The following is a 15152-nucleotide window of genomic DNA, read 5'->3' as shown; positions in this document are numbered from 1 at the left end:
TTCCAGTCTGGTAGAGAACACAAAACTTAATGTTGTTTCTTTGAAAATGCTACTGACAATGTGTTGATGTGTTGAAACGTAAATATCCTTACATATGTTCCTATGCTCTTGGCTTGCAGCATTGTACAAAGTAAAATTGCAAATCTATTAAGGCACAGGAAATCATTCATTTCTTCAAAATAATTTCTAAGAGTGGAGAAGATTTTCTCTTTCCTTTGTTTGTTGGGTAATGTCACTCAACGTAAAGAAACCATAAAATCTAAAAATGGTTTTTATTTGTTACCTAGATACAACTCCTCCCATGCTTCTTGTGTCATTTGCATAAATACAATCTCACAAATTATCTGTATTCTGATACACATTTTGTCCTAGGTTTTTACAGCTGTAATATGTCCTGTTTCTTTCCATGACCAGGGAGAACGTAGAGGTTCACTGGCATTTATACGTTCTCCAAGTACAGACAACATGGTAAATGTGGATTTCAGCACTCCACTCCCAAGCACTGTGGAAAGCTCTGTCTCTTATTTATTGTAAGTAATGTGGACTGACAGGGTGGTGTATGAGAGGAAATTGAAACACTGCTAAAAAAATGAAAAATGCAAATAACAGGGGCTTCAGTCACTACTTTTTTGAACTTAAATTAATATTTTTTCCCACATAAAATGGGTTTATATGGATTTATAATGCCATATTTTACATACAGGTTTTTTCAGTAAAGGCTGGTAATATGAAGAAGACATCTACATTAGAGTTGTTTCATTTGCCTTTAGTTCACCAACTGTTTTAGATAGGGCTAGATGTTATTTCTGTGTTTGTTCCAGAAAAAGTAAGGACAGAGGCAAGCAAAAAAATTGCCCCTTCCTTAACTTTTTGATAAATCTGTTATTAATGCTACATCCCCCTGAAAGACAAAAACCAGTGGTCTTTTCACATTTCCCATTAGGCTTTTACTCAGTCATTGTCATTAAGTCAGTCCTTACTCTTCCTTTTCTTTTTAACTTCATCTTATTTTCTCCTTTTCATTCCTCGTCTTCCTGTTTTTTCTTCCTTCTCAGCAATCACTGATTTTAAAAACTACTGTTTGTGTTTTTCTTCAGGAGAGAAAAAGCTGGACCAGTTTGCCTTGACATGCAAGCTTTAGAGCAGAGAAGGAAAAGCATCCGGGACACAGAAGATACCCTCGCTCATCACACCCTACAGCAGTACCTGTACAAACCCAGGCAGGAGGTGAGAGCAAGAGGCTAGCATTGGACTGTTTTCCAATCTAAAACTAAGAGCAAATAGGAACCAAAACTTGCAAGTGAAACTCAAAAGGAGAGAACCCACTGCAAAATCTGCACCCTTGAGGAAGATAGGCTCTTTGTGTGATTTCTCATTTAAAAACATGGCATTTTAAAAGAACTAGACCCTTTGAAATCACTGGGGCCAGTGGAATGCAGAATTGTGTCCAGCAAAGGTTCTGATCAGGATTAAATGAAGTGTATCAACTGAAAGGATTCAGACACTTACAGGGGAGAAGCTTACTTTGAATGACAGTCCTCTCTTACGCACTTAAAAATCCTGGACTTGTTTCATGAAGAAAAAAGAAAAATGGGAGTTTCATTAATGCCTTCAGGCTAATCTTTAGGTCATTCTTTCTTACGGAGTTGTTTACATTTTCGTGACACTGATTGAATGCATTGATTCAGGGCTTTCACCTGTATTTCTAAGTAAATGAATATTGTCTTCCCTTCCTGGCCACAGCACAAACACCTGTACAGTCGACATGAGATCATGCCCAGTGAAGATGACAAACAAGACAAGGAGATTTTCCATAGGACAATGAGGAAGCGCTTAGAATCTTTCAAGAGTACCAAACTAGGAATAAATCATCCCAAGAAGCTCAATAAAATCCACAAACGAGACCGGGGCCAAAAAAGGGTAAAAATACTTTCACAAGGACCCAGATGCAGCCACCTATTATACAAACTAATGGGTGGGAAGGGTAGGGAGGACTCTGAAGGGTCCTATGTCCTGCACTTATCTCTGTCCTATAGAACTTAATGAATTTAGAGGACCTAAGGAAGAAGAGATAAAACTAGGAGCTAACTCAAGGGGCTTCTTCTCACATTCTGCACTTCTCTATGCTTTGGGACTCTTCTTCTGGGTGACAGATTTCGCATCACTTGAAAAACAACAGACCCTGAACCATGCTGCTACATGGTGGGGAGATTTTGCAGGATAGCATGGAGCATTCAACCAAATTTGTGTGAAACTAAGAGAGAACACACAGTATAAAAAGAGCCAAAGTTTCTTATTTTACCCTGTCTGTACACACTTCAGGTGTAGGTGGGAAATTAGTGGCATTCATATTAAATCTCAAACAAAGATTACAATGGATTTTAGGCTTATTCTGCTGAACTCGTCATTTCAAAGGGTATCACTGCCATTGCTATCTGATGACATTAGCATTTTTGGTCACTTTTTGCTTTCTTTTCAGAGAAATAGCAGTGTCATACCAAATGGAAACATTCCTTCAGAAAATCCAGTACAAGATTTTGCTTTGAAGGAAAAAGGTAAAAAGACTCTCAGACTGTTTTCATTAACTGAATTTTACCAGCTACATTGCCAGTAAAGCATCACTAAAAGATTTTATGATATGCCATAGCAAATCTGAGAGTAAAAAGGGTCTTCTAGTCATAGCTCAGAACTTGGGAGTGGTGATCTGCTTCATGCTTCTGCTTTAGGAATCTGGATGACGAATATAACTTTAGTTGCCCTTTTTGCTCACATTTTCAAAGTATCACATTCATATTGTAAACAGAACAATATTTATATTAATTTATATTGTAGCAGTGGCTACAATATAAATGAAATTTCAGCTTCTGTTTGGATAAGGTACACAGAGCTGCTAATTTTTTTCATCATAACAGGATATGTCTACCTAAGACATCAGCCACATAAAATTCAGTAGCTGAGATTGCATTCTTATCTGAGTTAAAGTCCACTGTTTTAGAAGGCTCTGAATCAGAGCTGAGGCTAGGCAAGCATGATATAACTCAAGGAAGGAATAGCTTTGGAAGGAACAGGTCAGTTCCAGCACTGCTTCACCCTCCATGAACAGATCTATCACATGGATCAGGTTTGGAAATGTAACTGGAAGCTGATCAGCCTGGGGACAATCCCTAGCAAAAGCTGGTTTTGCATATAAAGCCCAAAATTCATTCCTGTTTTAGCCTCTTTTTTTTTTGGCACTGGTGTCAGGCATTGCAAGATGCGATGGGTGCTAACATGTTTGCTATACAATTTTAAATTATATGTGTCACTTCCAAACTGAAATGTGGTTAAAAGCCACTGAACTAACCTTGATTTGTGTTCTTCCCCCTGTTTATGCCTGTAGCTCCTTGATCTCAAAGACAAGTCAAGTAAAATAGAGAGGGATTTATCTTTTCTCAGTAGCTCCAAGCAAATATATTTTTCCTTATGTACCTTCTTTGAATAATTTACTGAGTGTCATTTTTGTTTGACTGAGAGGAGCAGTACAGGTTGGCTCCCCAGGTGTAATATTCTAGAACTACTTTGCTTGGGAAGAGCCTTCCAAATACTCATTAGTAGGTCATTCAATATTGTCTTAATAAAGAACTCTGCATAGAGATGTCATCATCTACTTAACACCAAAAAAAGTTTAATTGGAAGACAGACTTAGCAAGTGGTTTAGCAGCTATTGCAAAACTTATTCTACTGCAGTAAAAGCAGCAATGACCCCATTAGGTTTGAAACCAGTCATTATACTAATGCTGACCTGTTTCAAGTGATGAAAATCCTTGTTAAAGATGTATTTTTGATAACCATGATTGATAACCAGCAGGAAATGGCATTTTCTATCAGAACTGATACAAATCTGTAATGAAATTGCTTTTTTTTCCCTTTCCCCCTAGATTTGGAGTTTTCTGAATCAGAAGAAAATAATGATTATGAGACTTTGCATCTCGGCAAAGGAGTTGATTTCCTGGCTAATGTGACAAAACAAAATTTCACGGATGCTCCTGCTGGTAAAACTATTTATTACCTACAAAGATTTTTTTCTCTTCAAATAAAACAAAATGTACTAGAAATGCTGATGAGTTAGCCTGTTTTGTTTGTTTGTTTGTTTTAATTGAGTGATTTTATGTGTTCAATCTGAAAATACATTTGCCTAATATTAATGTTAACATACAGATTTTTGGATATCTGGAGGTATGGAGAGCATCACATTTGAAACAGACAGCAGCTGTGAACATGACTACCTAAACCAGTTTTAAAGACACTAATTATTTCTAGCAACAGAAAATGTTATTTTAGAATCGTCTTACCTCACAAGACCAGTCAATACTAGTCCTCTGGAATTGTTTTTCACTTGCATTGGAACTTTGTTGTGATAAATTTTGTTCTTATTTCAGGCAAGATTTCTACTTTTATGTTCACAATCCCATCAGATCCTTACAGGCTTACAGAAGTCACTGAAAAGGGCAGATTGCAGCATCTCTGGAGCACCCAATGCCCTTGATTTCCAGCCCTGAAAGACTCCAAAATATTAGATTGGAAGCTTATAACTATATATAACAGGAACCATATCATATTACTTATGGAGTTATGAAATTTAGTATTTCTCTTTAGCCCTTCCGTGTTCAAGTTTTTTCAGCATGCCACTGTTTGCTTCATGTGTAACTGGTACCTACAGCGAAGAAAAACACTTGTGTCCATACTCTTGTGGCAGACACCCTTAAATGCAGTTTATGCATGACACTGTTTCATGACAAATTATATGTCTGAGTATGTATAAAGACACCTAGAGACAAGTGGATGGTAAGATGCAAAATGTTTATGTAAAAGCTTGTCAAACTTGGTAACTGTATGAACAGGCTCCTATCTTACTTTTGACTGTTTTGTGGCCTGCCATAGCTACCTCACACTCATCTGTTTATGGAGTAGTGAAGTTGGGTTTTTTTTCACTTTTTTTTAATGTATTTGATTTGAATTTTCTGCAGTTATTTTATGCTGTTATTTTTTTTCTCTTGCTTAACACTTGTGAACTGATTAATTCTTTTACTGATTTTATTTTTTGTCTCAAGATATCACTAACATAATTGCAAATTTGATGTGACAACCAATTTTTCTCATTATTGAAATCCAGTATATGTCAACCTATAACCAAGGTATATGTGTGTGCAATGGTCTGTGTATTGACTTAGTCACACACATACCGGTGTATCAGCCCATTTTTTCCAACAGCCTTTCTTCTTCTATAAAGCATCTTGCTGTATTATCAAGAAATTATTTTGATTACATGTCATTCGTGAATTTTTTTTTTTTTAGGAATTGATAACCCAGTATTTTCAGCTGATGATGACCAAAGCATCTACATGAAGTTCTCACCATGGTTATCTGGTGAAGACACTGTGGTACCCTCACAAAGGGCCCGAGTGCAGCTCCCATATTCTCCAGACAACTTCAGACGACTCACTCCAATCCGGCTCAGCAATAAATCAACAGATTCCTTCCTGCTAGCAGATGGCCCAGAGGACCGACCCAGATCTTTTCTCCCAGAATCAACACATATGTAATATTTTAAAAGATATTATTAGCTTTATTTTTTAACCAGACTTCTTATCAATCCTGAGAAGTAAACTTACTCTTCTGTTTTTTCTTCTTTCAGAAAATGTCCTTCTTTCCTGATTTCCTTGTACAACTTAACATCTTTTATTTCTCTGTGACTTAATTAACAAAACATTTTTCTATTTTCCTTCTGCAGAAGAGCTGTTCAACTATTTGGGGTCCAATGCCTTGCTACTTTTACAGCAGATAAGGGTCCTTCTCTTTGTTTCCACTTGAATATTTTAAATGCCAAGAAAATAGTATTCCAAGTACCAGAATATTGGGCATACATTTTCAAGAGGCTTCAGGTTTCCTGGTTAGTCAGTCCTAGATGATAAAATCGGTAACAGAATTCTCTAAAAGGAATAAAATTTTTTGACTCTGTTGCTAAGAAGACTTGAGTTAGCTGTGAACATTTTTCCAGATTATTTATCCAGTGTCCAGGAAGAAAAAATGCCCCACTGCTACAGTACAACTCTTCAGTGACACTACTGATGTACTATTAAATTACATAAGAAAAGGGTTTAAATGAATTGTATTTACTAAAATGCATTAGATTCTCCTTGTGGGGATAATTACACAACAGAATTGTGAAGAAGCAGAATTCCATTTAGAGCTTTATCCTTAAACTGAATTTACCTTAATCTGTACCTTATTTTGAAACTAGAAAAAGGCTCAGCTTTCTGATGGAGCAAATATCTTGTTGCTTCTAATGTGTTAGAGGCTTAAAATTAAATCGACTCTGGGTTTAAATTAATATCCCAGTTGCCCTTTAACTTCTGCTGTGTGGAAAGTTTCCACACCATAAAATCAGCTTTCATTTTTATAATCAAATCAGGTTGTGCTTCAAACAAGGTGGGTCGGGTCCACAGTTCAGATATAATTGAAAAGAACACAGGGCACTTCAGGGATTGTGCAATAGAACACAAATATCAGTGTCATCGTGAATACTTTTGTGGAATCCGTGGTCAGAGATATATGTCTTAGTGTCCTCTGTGCATCAACAAAAAAGTGAGTTGAAAGTATACTGTAGCTGGTTGATGAAACTTTGTTCAGATAAACACCTCAGGCCAAAAGTGAATATTACCAATTTTGACATAAGAAGAATTTCACACCTCTTAAGAAGAAGTAGAAAAGGTAGTTCCATTTTTCTTCTGTTCTGGCTTTTGCCCCTTCAGAAAATGTGCTAGTTCAAGAGTAATCAAAGGAAGCACATCACTTTCTTTACAGAAGTGGCCTGTAGGTCTGTGTTTGGTTTCAGTACTGAGTTTCTTAATAATGCATCTTTGTTTATTTTTTAAATGATGTTTTAAAATAAACATTGTATTAGTTAAAGGACTGTGAATTACAGTCCAATATCCTGATTAAAAGTGTGAACAATGAGCAGCATTCCAAGGAAATTCCATTCCATTTCAAAGGAAAATTTCACCTTGACACTTATCCACATTGAAATTCTCTTCACTTTTTCTTTCCCACTGAGAACATTGTCACAGAATATTGACATATGACCTGCAAAACATTTTCTTGCAAGCCTTTGTTCTTTTCCTCCATTTAATTGCTTTATTTATAATTCACTTTATTATTAGGAAGTGGTATGTGCAAGTTCATTAGTGGGTATCTTTGATATGTCAAAATCACTGGATTTTTGACTACTGTGTTTCTTAATAAGTGTTTTGCAAACTTAGATTTCCCAAGCTCATAAGCATACACCTTGATAACTGTCTGAAACAGTCCTCTGAATGATCTTGACAAAATTCTCCCAACAGGATAATGATACTAAAATTTCAATTAAAAGGTTTTAAAAAACAATGGAAACTGGAAGCCAAGAGAGGAAATGTGAAGTTTCTCTACATACCTAATGTATACAGAAAGCTGATCATAGGTTCTGATCAATAAGAGATTGATTCCTTGGAGTGAAACCCTCTGCTACTTGATTGAAAGAGTACAATTTGTTAAAAAATTTCTGAAATATTTCTTCGCTGAGAATCAGGACTGTTTCAAGATACACCTTAGTGACCAGACGATGGCTCCATCTCCTAACTATCTGAAACAGACAGTTGTTCATCTAAACACTGAACTAAGTTTTGCCTGACATTCAGCAAGGATAAGAAGTTTAATTAACTCACTTCAGGTTGTCCAAGATAGAATTGGATACAGAGTAGAGTTCTTCAGGGAAAAAAAAAATCTTGAACCACTCTCTTTCATAACACTTTCATAAAAATAGCCAGAAGCAAAGCCAAATAGCCAGCATACTAACAGATAAACTGTGTACGAACAGAAAACAAATGTTTCTATTTAATTATGCTCTCTAGGTGATCTGGACCACGATGTTGAAATGACAGAATACTCCTCTTCAGATGATCAACTAAACCAAAATGGAAGTGTTTCAGTGAATCCCCTCCACTTCTTCCCCTCTTGTCTTCAAATGCCTTGGACACAAAACTATTCTTCATTGGAAAACAGAGGGAATATATCTCTTTCTGCTGTCTCTGAGTACATTGCTTCATGTGACCCAAATGTACCTGATCTCTTCTGGGAATCGGGTACAGATATGAATAACAAAGAGACAGTAAACTCAGGTTATTGTTCTGAAGTTAGCTTCAAGTCAGAGAATTCACAAGAAGAGAATACTCTGCTTATGTTTGAAGGGCTGGAAGACTCTTACATGAAGGAGCCCCAAGAGAAGAAAATGTTGCTTGATATAGAAGGGAATTACAGGTCTGCTGCAGCCAGACGTGTACAAAGCCGACGTTCTTTCCACAGGCCAAAACCTTTGCATCACCCTAAGCTTCAGAAGCTGGCATCTCTTCCAGCATCTTGCCATGTCCCTCCACATTCCTTGGAACAGGAGGAAACACAGCTGTGAGCCAGAACTTAATTGAAACAAGAAGATGAACAAAGCGCTTTTGTAAAAATAAAGAGCAACCTGTTGGATCATAGGATCTGCTCTAGGATGGCTTCAGCTGGAAAGGGAGTGGGGTCCTGGGATGTCAGGAACACTTGAGCTTTTCTGATGCACTTACATTTTTAAGTTCTTACTCATAATGAAAGGGTGCATAGTGAGAGGGAATTATGACTCTTTGTTATTTTTTCACGTAGACTGTTACAAATAATCTATTATTTTTGGAGGGCTAAACCAAGAATCTTTTCAAATGGTATATCCTTGATGTTTTATGACATGGAGATAGTTTATTATGACATTATGCCACAAATACATTTAAAGGAATAGGCTACATTTGCTGCTTCAATAATGGAATTAAGCATTTATGCTATATGAAATTAAAGTAAAAGAAGCCAATGGTTAGCCTCTTCCCTGCTAAGTCTACTCTGATTGAAATGGATTAGTGCCTTTTATAAGTGCAAGCTACAAAAAATATTTTCCTGCTCTTGAATATTTGTGTCACTGAGTAATTGTGGAATATTGACTCTCGTGTAAAACTTTTCAGGGAGAGGAAAGTCCTGGAATCTTGAAATTTAATCAAGTACTTCAGGAGGGCTATTTCCTTCCTTCACCTTCACTCCCTCAACTCGGTAGCACTGGAATGAAAGAACATCCAGAATTAACGCAGAATTTTAATTTGCGTGGTCAGAAGCAATTAATTTCATATTCTTAATTAAGCTGCTCTATTTTAAATAGCCTCACTCAGACAGTAGTGTAAATATTTATCATTTTTACTGCTGCTTTAGAAGACACCTTCCAAATACTATTAGATTATCCTGTTAATATATGTATCACTTTCAATAGCTATTCAGGATAGTGGTCTCTCCAGATGGTGTTCTGCATTTTGCCACATGATTTAAGTGCCACAAAGACTCAGGATGCTGATGGTTCAAAGTATTGTACAGAGGCAGTCTGGCTACTGTGCATGTATATACCTACTGGTATATATATACCATTAGGTATGGCCTTTATTTTTGTACATGGTTTTCTGTCAAATGATAGTTACGGTTGCACTAGACACTTACTGCATATGAATTAGATCTACATCACCTTGAAGACAGATGGAGACATCAGTGAAAGCCAATTCAGATGAAGACTAAATAAAAGTGAAAACTCTGAGACCTCTCATACATGTGTAATACTACATGTATAGTCCTCTAGCCATTTTGCCTTGGATGATTCCAGTCTTGAAATTTTGGCTTGAAATCTTCAGTGGTATAAATTGCAAAGGTTCTATGACATTAATAGAAGGAAAGTGCTTAGCCACTTCTGTGGTCCTAATGTGTTCCTACTTTCTATTTAATATGAATGTAAACCACTTGTAAATGAGCTGTCACCTTCAGGGAAGTATCCGAATTGTTTAAGACTGGATCTTTGTAAATGTGGTATTTTTTTATCTATAGAAATTGTTGATTGTTTCACTCTACCTACCCAGATTTTGAATGGGTTTGAGATGATCCTGTGTCAAATATCAAAATAGAGATTTACTGAGACACCCAAGAAGAGTGGAGCAATGTTTGAAAACTCATGCTCACATCCTTTTTCTATCTTTGTCCTGTATCCGAAATCTGTATGTTAGACTGGTGCAAACTGCAGAGATGTGATGGCAAATACCATATACAAACCTAGACAGATACAAAACGTACACCTCTAGAGACTAGACTCTGAGAGAAGTGGTTCTTTTGGTATCAGATGCCACAAGCAGCTGCCTGTTTGGCTGTCATTGTAGGCAATGATTCAAATCAGTGTCCCTAACTGGAAAGCTTCATCAGCCAGAGCTACTCTTGTTAAAATTCAATAATATAAGTACAATTTTTGTGAAACTGAGTACATGTGAAGATACCATGTTGATGAAGTAGAGCATATTAATGCCTTTCTAGATATTATAATTGGAACAAGTATTTTAGTAATTGGCATAGATATGTAACAGGACCATGACCGATCCCAAATGTTAGTACAGGTAAAGTGCAATGTGCCAAAAATCTACCCCTCTGTCTCACAGCACAATGCTGAAGTACCAACACCAAAATTGGCAAGATGCTCATCAGGTGTTGGCTTTTAAATAAAACTTTCATTTCTTATTGGTGTCATACAGAAGTCATTGCTGTGCTGCAGAGAACCACACTGTGGACTGCTTCCTGCATGCTTGTTAAACCATTACCAATCTGTTTTTGTACACCTCAAAGGTGTACCTCGAAGGTAGGAACCTCAAAGAAACATTTGTAAGTTGTCATCAGCAGATGGGAGTTTTCATCACATAACTGTTGCACAGACAAGAGTATGCAATTTTGAAAATCACATGATATGTTTTTATTGTTCTTGTGAGCTTTTAGGCTAGAGAAAAGAGGATTCATAGACATCATATTTACAAACATAGCAGTCTCTGTGAAAAGTCAGCAGGACCCTGTATGTTTTTGAGAGGGCTGTGGGCTGTAGCATTATAAAACAGAGGAATATCACACCATTTCAAACAATAGGAATGGAAAGACTATATACAAAGGGCTTACCTCTCTGTTTCAAGGGCCTTAGGCATTTTCTATATGTTGCATCACTACAGCTGAACAAATGTAGGGTAAAATAGGCCATTCTGATAGCAAAGAGACCTTTCCCTGGAATATCTTGCATAATTCCTGAAGCTCTTCTGCCCCTGGAAGAGGTTTTCTAGTAGAATTGATTCTACAGCACAGTTTTGTTTGTTGTAATTTCTCAGTTTGAATTGTGATGAAAAAAACTTTCATGTCCCCAGTTTCCATATTTGACAATGCACTCATAGCTCATAATACTCATAATAATGAATTATAATTACTTTTTTTTATCAAGGGCAGTTGATAAATAGACACTCCCACTCTCTACCAGGGTAAATAGAAAAAAGCAAGTAATAGTTGTTCACTTGTAATATTTTTTTCTTTTTTTTGCATTCTCTTTCATTGTATATTCACATTTCCTGTGGTATGTGTACCTGTGGGTAAAAGTGTTTGGTTACTTCTTCAGCACACTTTAATCAGTCAAGCACCACTAATTTCTATCACAGCAATATAAATTCAGAGCTGCTGAAGATACGCCTGTAAGTATCAGCTATTTTTGCCCTGGCTTATTAGATTGGAATGATCAATTGACAACTCATTCACCTCTGATGAGGCCAGTTCAGTTCTTTATTCCCTGAAAACTCTGTCTCTATTTTTTTTTTTTTTTTTTTTGTGACATGCTCTGTCAGAAAAAGGAAAGTTTGGCATTCCACAGTTGCTATTTATTTAGTAAGTAACGATGGCCTACCTTCTTGCAAAAACTTGAAGAAATATTTTTTGTTCCTTCTGCATATTTTGCTCCATGAATAAAGTTCTTTTTAACAATGTTTATTATGCTGCACTATGATCTAGCTATGTTAAAAAAACCCAGAAGTGTTGCCTGCATTGAAGTGAATTCTGTCTCTCTGAGCTGTGAACCTACTTATTGAAATATATGAAATTATGTTTTACAAATACATGGTCTAGTCAGAGATTTATGTAACAAAGGTTGCAAAACAATCATGTGCCTTAAATTGTCACTCTTTGGAGTGCTGTTGTTTGGAGATACTTGTGTGCACTTTCCAAAAGGTGTCAACTTACTTCATGTCTTTTTAAACAAGTCAAGTTGTTCTGCTAATGTCTTTATAGAAATGTTTTAATAGTGTATCATAATGACAAGTTTGGCAATAAATTGTATCACTTTGGTGGAATCACACTGCTTTGGTAAGTGATTTAGAAAATAATTTATTTATTACACTTGGCAAAGACTTTGCATTCAAGACTTCTGAGAAGTATGTATTTCTGCTCCCAAATCAAAGTTAAAAAGGACAATGGAGTGCTGCTGATAATTCATGTCATTTATAAAACACAAATCATTACAAGCAGCAACAAAACTGGTAGATTTCCTGAGGCTCATTCTGACAGCTGCAACACTTTGTATAGTTCTAGTCCCACTGTAGTCAATGACAGAATTCCAATTGACTTTATAAGCCACTGTTTTCATCTATAGAGCAGAAAGGCACATATTTTATCAAGTAACATATAGAGATGTAATCATAACAATGATTTATAATTTAAATTTTATATAAATGACCTATGACATCTAATTATTATTATTATGCACCTGGATCGGAGCAATTCAACATCATAGAAGCAAAGTTCTGACCAGTCTTAGAAAATTATTTTGTCAGTTTCAGCAAAGTTTCAGGAAAGCTAAGTGATAAACTGGATCTCGGAAGTATTTATAGTTTATTTTAAAGAGTGATATTCCAAGTGTTATCAACAAGGGAAGAGGCTTCTCAGACCCATTGCTAAATACTGCAATGCTTTCAGGAAGCACACGTGTGCATGCATAAAAGGGATCCTGGAAGGCAGTGTAGCTGTAGTCATGACTGAAAAAATGAAGAAAGTCTGAAGCAGAAGGATCACTTTAGTGCTGCTAAGGTATGAGTAGCTAAGAAGGGGGAGAAACCTTATGTGGGCTAAGTATGTGCATGTGAATACTCATGATAGAAAACTGAAATGGGTAAAACTGACCTCAAAGGAAGACAACGCAGAGAGGTGCAAAACACACCTACATCACCTGCGTAATAACCAATGCTTAATTCCTACCCACACATACATATTTTCAAAGGATAACTCTATAATGCACAATTTTAGCTGACATCTTAATACTAACATTTCATTCAGTGTAAAAGCAGTACAAATGCTTTTTGTACTGCTGACAAATAATGTCGTCACAAATAATCCTGGATGTACAACCCAAGATGTGAGAAAAATAATTCCCAGAAGTTTTAACAAGGACATAAAACTCATTTATCCAGTGACTGCAGGAAGGTACCAAGAAGCAACAGGATGATTAACCAAGAGAGACTCACCTAGGACACAGAAATGGATTTTGGTAAGACAGGATAGAATGGAGTGACCAATTGAAAGGCATGACCATATGAGCAGACTGACCAGCAACCTCTTCACATGCAACCAGTACCCTAAATACCATCATCTCTCTCTCTCCTTAGAGTTGTTCACCCTCAAAACACCATAATTTCCCCCTTTCCCTGTCTTTGCTTTCTATTCAAAGCATCACATACAGTGTCTTGCAGAATCCCAAGATGTATCCCATAGGCAGTTACCCTCCTTGTTCTGTAAGGTGATACAGAGCCCATCCATGTCACTTACCTCAATGGCTTTCACCACACAGTCAATGAGGCTGATTGTCCTCTTGCGACAGCCCTGGAAGAAGCCAGATTAGAGTGCCCCAGTTTCTCTTCTTCAGTTGTAATCGTTTTCCTGACTATCACTTCTCTCTGTGCTCCTCTGTGTGTGTGAAGATGAACTTTGTGTTTCATAATCTAACAGTTTCATTGTAGTTTCTGGGGAAAAAAAAGTTCTATTGCCACCTGCTCAGGTTTTGTGTGTGATAAAAAGCATTTTTTGAGTTGGTGGGATTATCATGATAAATAGTGTTACCTGCACCAAACTGTTCTGTTTTTTTTCTGCTAAAAATTGGTGAATTCTATCCATCACCTGACATGCATAAAGAATAACAGCATCATTTCAAAAATGGCAATTATAATTTAGTCAATTAGTCTTTTTAGAAAAGAGTTTCAGTAACACTATTTATAACATCACTCCAGGAAACTCCTACTTCTTTGACAAGTTTAAAAGCCAGATCAAGGTAATGTACAACCCTAAATTTAATCCCCTGAACACTGCCTATATTTCTTGAGATAATGAAGCTATTCAGACATTCAGAATCATAGAATCATTTAGGATGAGAAGCACCTTAAGATCAATGATTCCCACTGTTAATCTAATACTTTCAAGCCCACTGCTAAACCATGTCCCCAGTCACACGCCTAGGTCTTTTAAATACCTCCATGCATGGTGACTCAAAGACTTCCCTGTGCAGTCTCTGTCAGTGCTTGTCAACCCTTTCAATGAAGAAATTTTTCCTGTTATTCAATCTAAACTTCCAATCTGCAGCCTCATGGGGCAACTTGTTTCTGCTTGTCCTATCACTGAGGAATGAGGCCGCAATGCTAAGCTAAAAAATGTTTGAGACATAGATATGTTGGAGACCAACAAGTGTAGGATGACTGTAAAGTCTCATGCCATAACACAGGTAGGTCTGCTGTAGAAATATATTTCACAGGACAAAAACAACACCCAAAAGGGTCAGTGGAAGAAGATCTATGTTAGATTCATCATTGGGGTGATTGCTGAACCACATGAGATAGGTAACATTTCTGGAGCATTGTAAAATAGATTTTTTGGCTGCATTGGCATGTGAATGGGCTAACAATAGATATAAGTGTACTGAAGAAGCAGCTGAAGTGAAACAGCCTTTCTCATACAAGAGAAAGCAAAATATTGAGAATATACATAAGGATTACCATATGGATCCAAAAACGGACATAATTTGGACAGAAGATAATCCTTTTTTCCAGTGCTGCAAGTATTTTTACTGCTCTTAATCCAATTTTTACATTGCGTAACTCCTTCTTGTTTTGGAACATATACACCTTTTCAAGAAATTCTAATTCTTATACAAATCATTAGGGGACAACCTTGTGTTGTGAATGTTTTATTTC

At 36.6% G+C, this 15152-nt stretch overlaps 1 protein-coding gene across 2 annotated transcripts in view; it reads left to right on the top strand.

Annotated features, from left to right (window-relative positions):
* SLC9A3 (solute carrier family 9 member A3) overlaps positions 1–12293 on the top strand; it is a 57111-nt gene extending 44818 nt beyond the window's left edge. Inside the window, exons 11-17 of one of the 2 annotated variants that reach the window (XM_038160593.1) lie at positions 415–530; positions 1098–1227; positions 1744–1920; positions 2480–2555; positions 3918–4031; positions 5335–5578; positions 7926–12293. In XM_038160593.1, coding sequence (XP_038016521.1) covers positions 415–530; positions 1098–1227; positions 1744–1920; positions 2480–2555; positions 3918–4031; positions 5335–5578; positions 7926–7929 — 861 coding nt within the window. In that variant the 3' untranslated portion in view covers positions 7930–12293. Of the gene's footprint in view, positions 1–414; positions 531–1097; positions 1228–1743; positions 1921–2479; positions 2556–3917; positions 4032–5334; positions 5583–7925 lie in introns of those variants that run through there. The other variant, XM_038160604.1, reaches the window with a different exon arrangement.
* The last annotated feature ends 2859 nt before the right edge of the window (positions 12294–15152 follow it).

The sequence above is a fragment of the Motacilla alba genome, chromosome 2, assembly GCF_015832195.1.
Source record: "Motacilla alba alba isolate MOTALB_02 chromosome 2, Motacilla_alba_V1.0_pri, whole genome shotgun sequence".
Taxonomy (NCBI): Eukaryota; Metazoa; Chordata; class Aves; order Passeriformes; family Motacillidae; genus Motacilla; species Motacilla alba.
The sequence above is the reverse complement of the archived record's forward strand: the minus strand, read 5'-3'. Positions and strand labels throughout refer to the sequence as shown.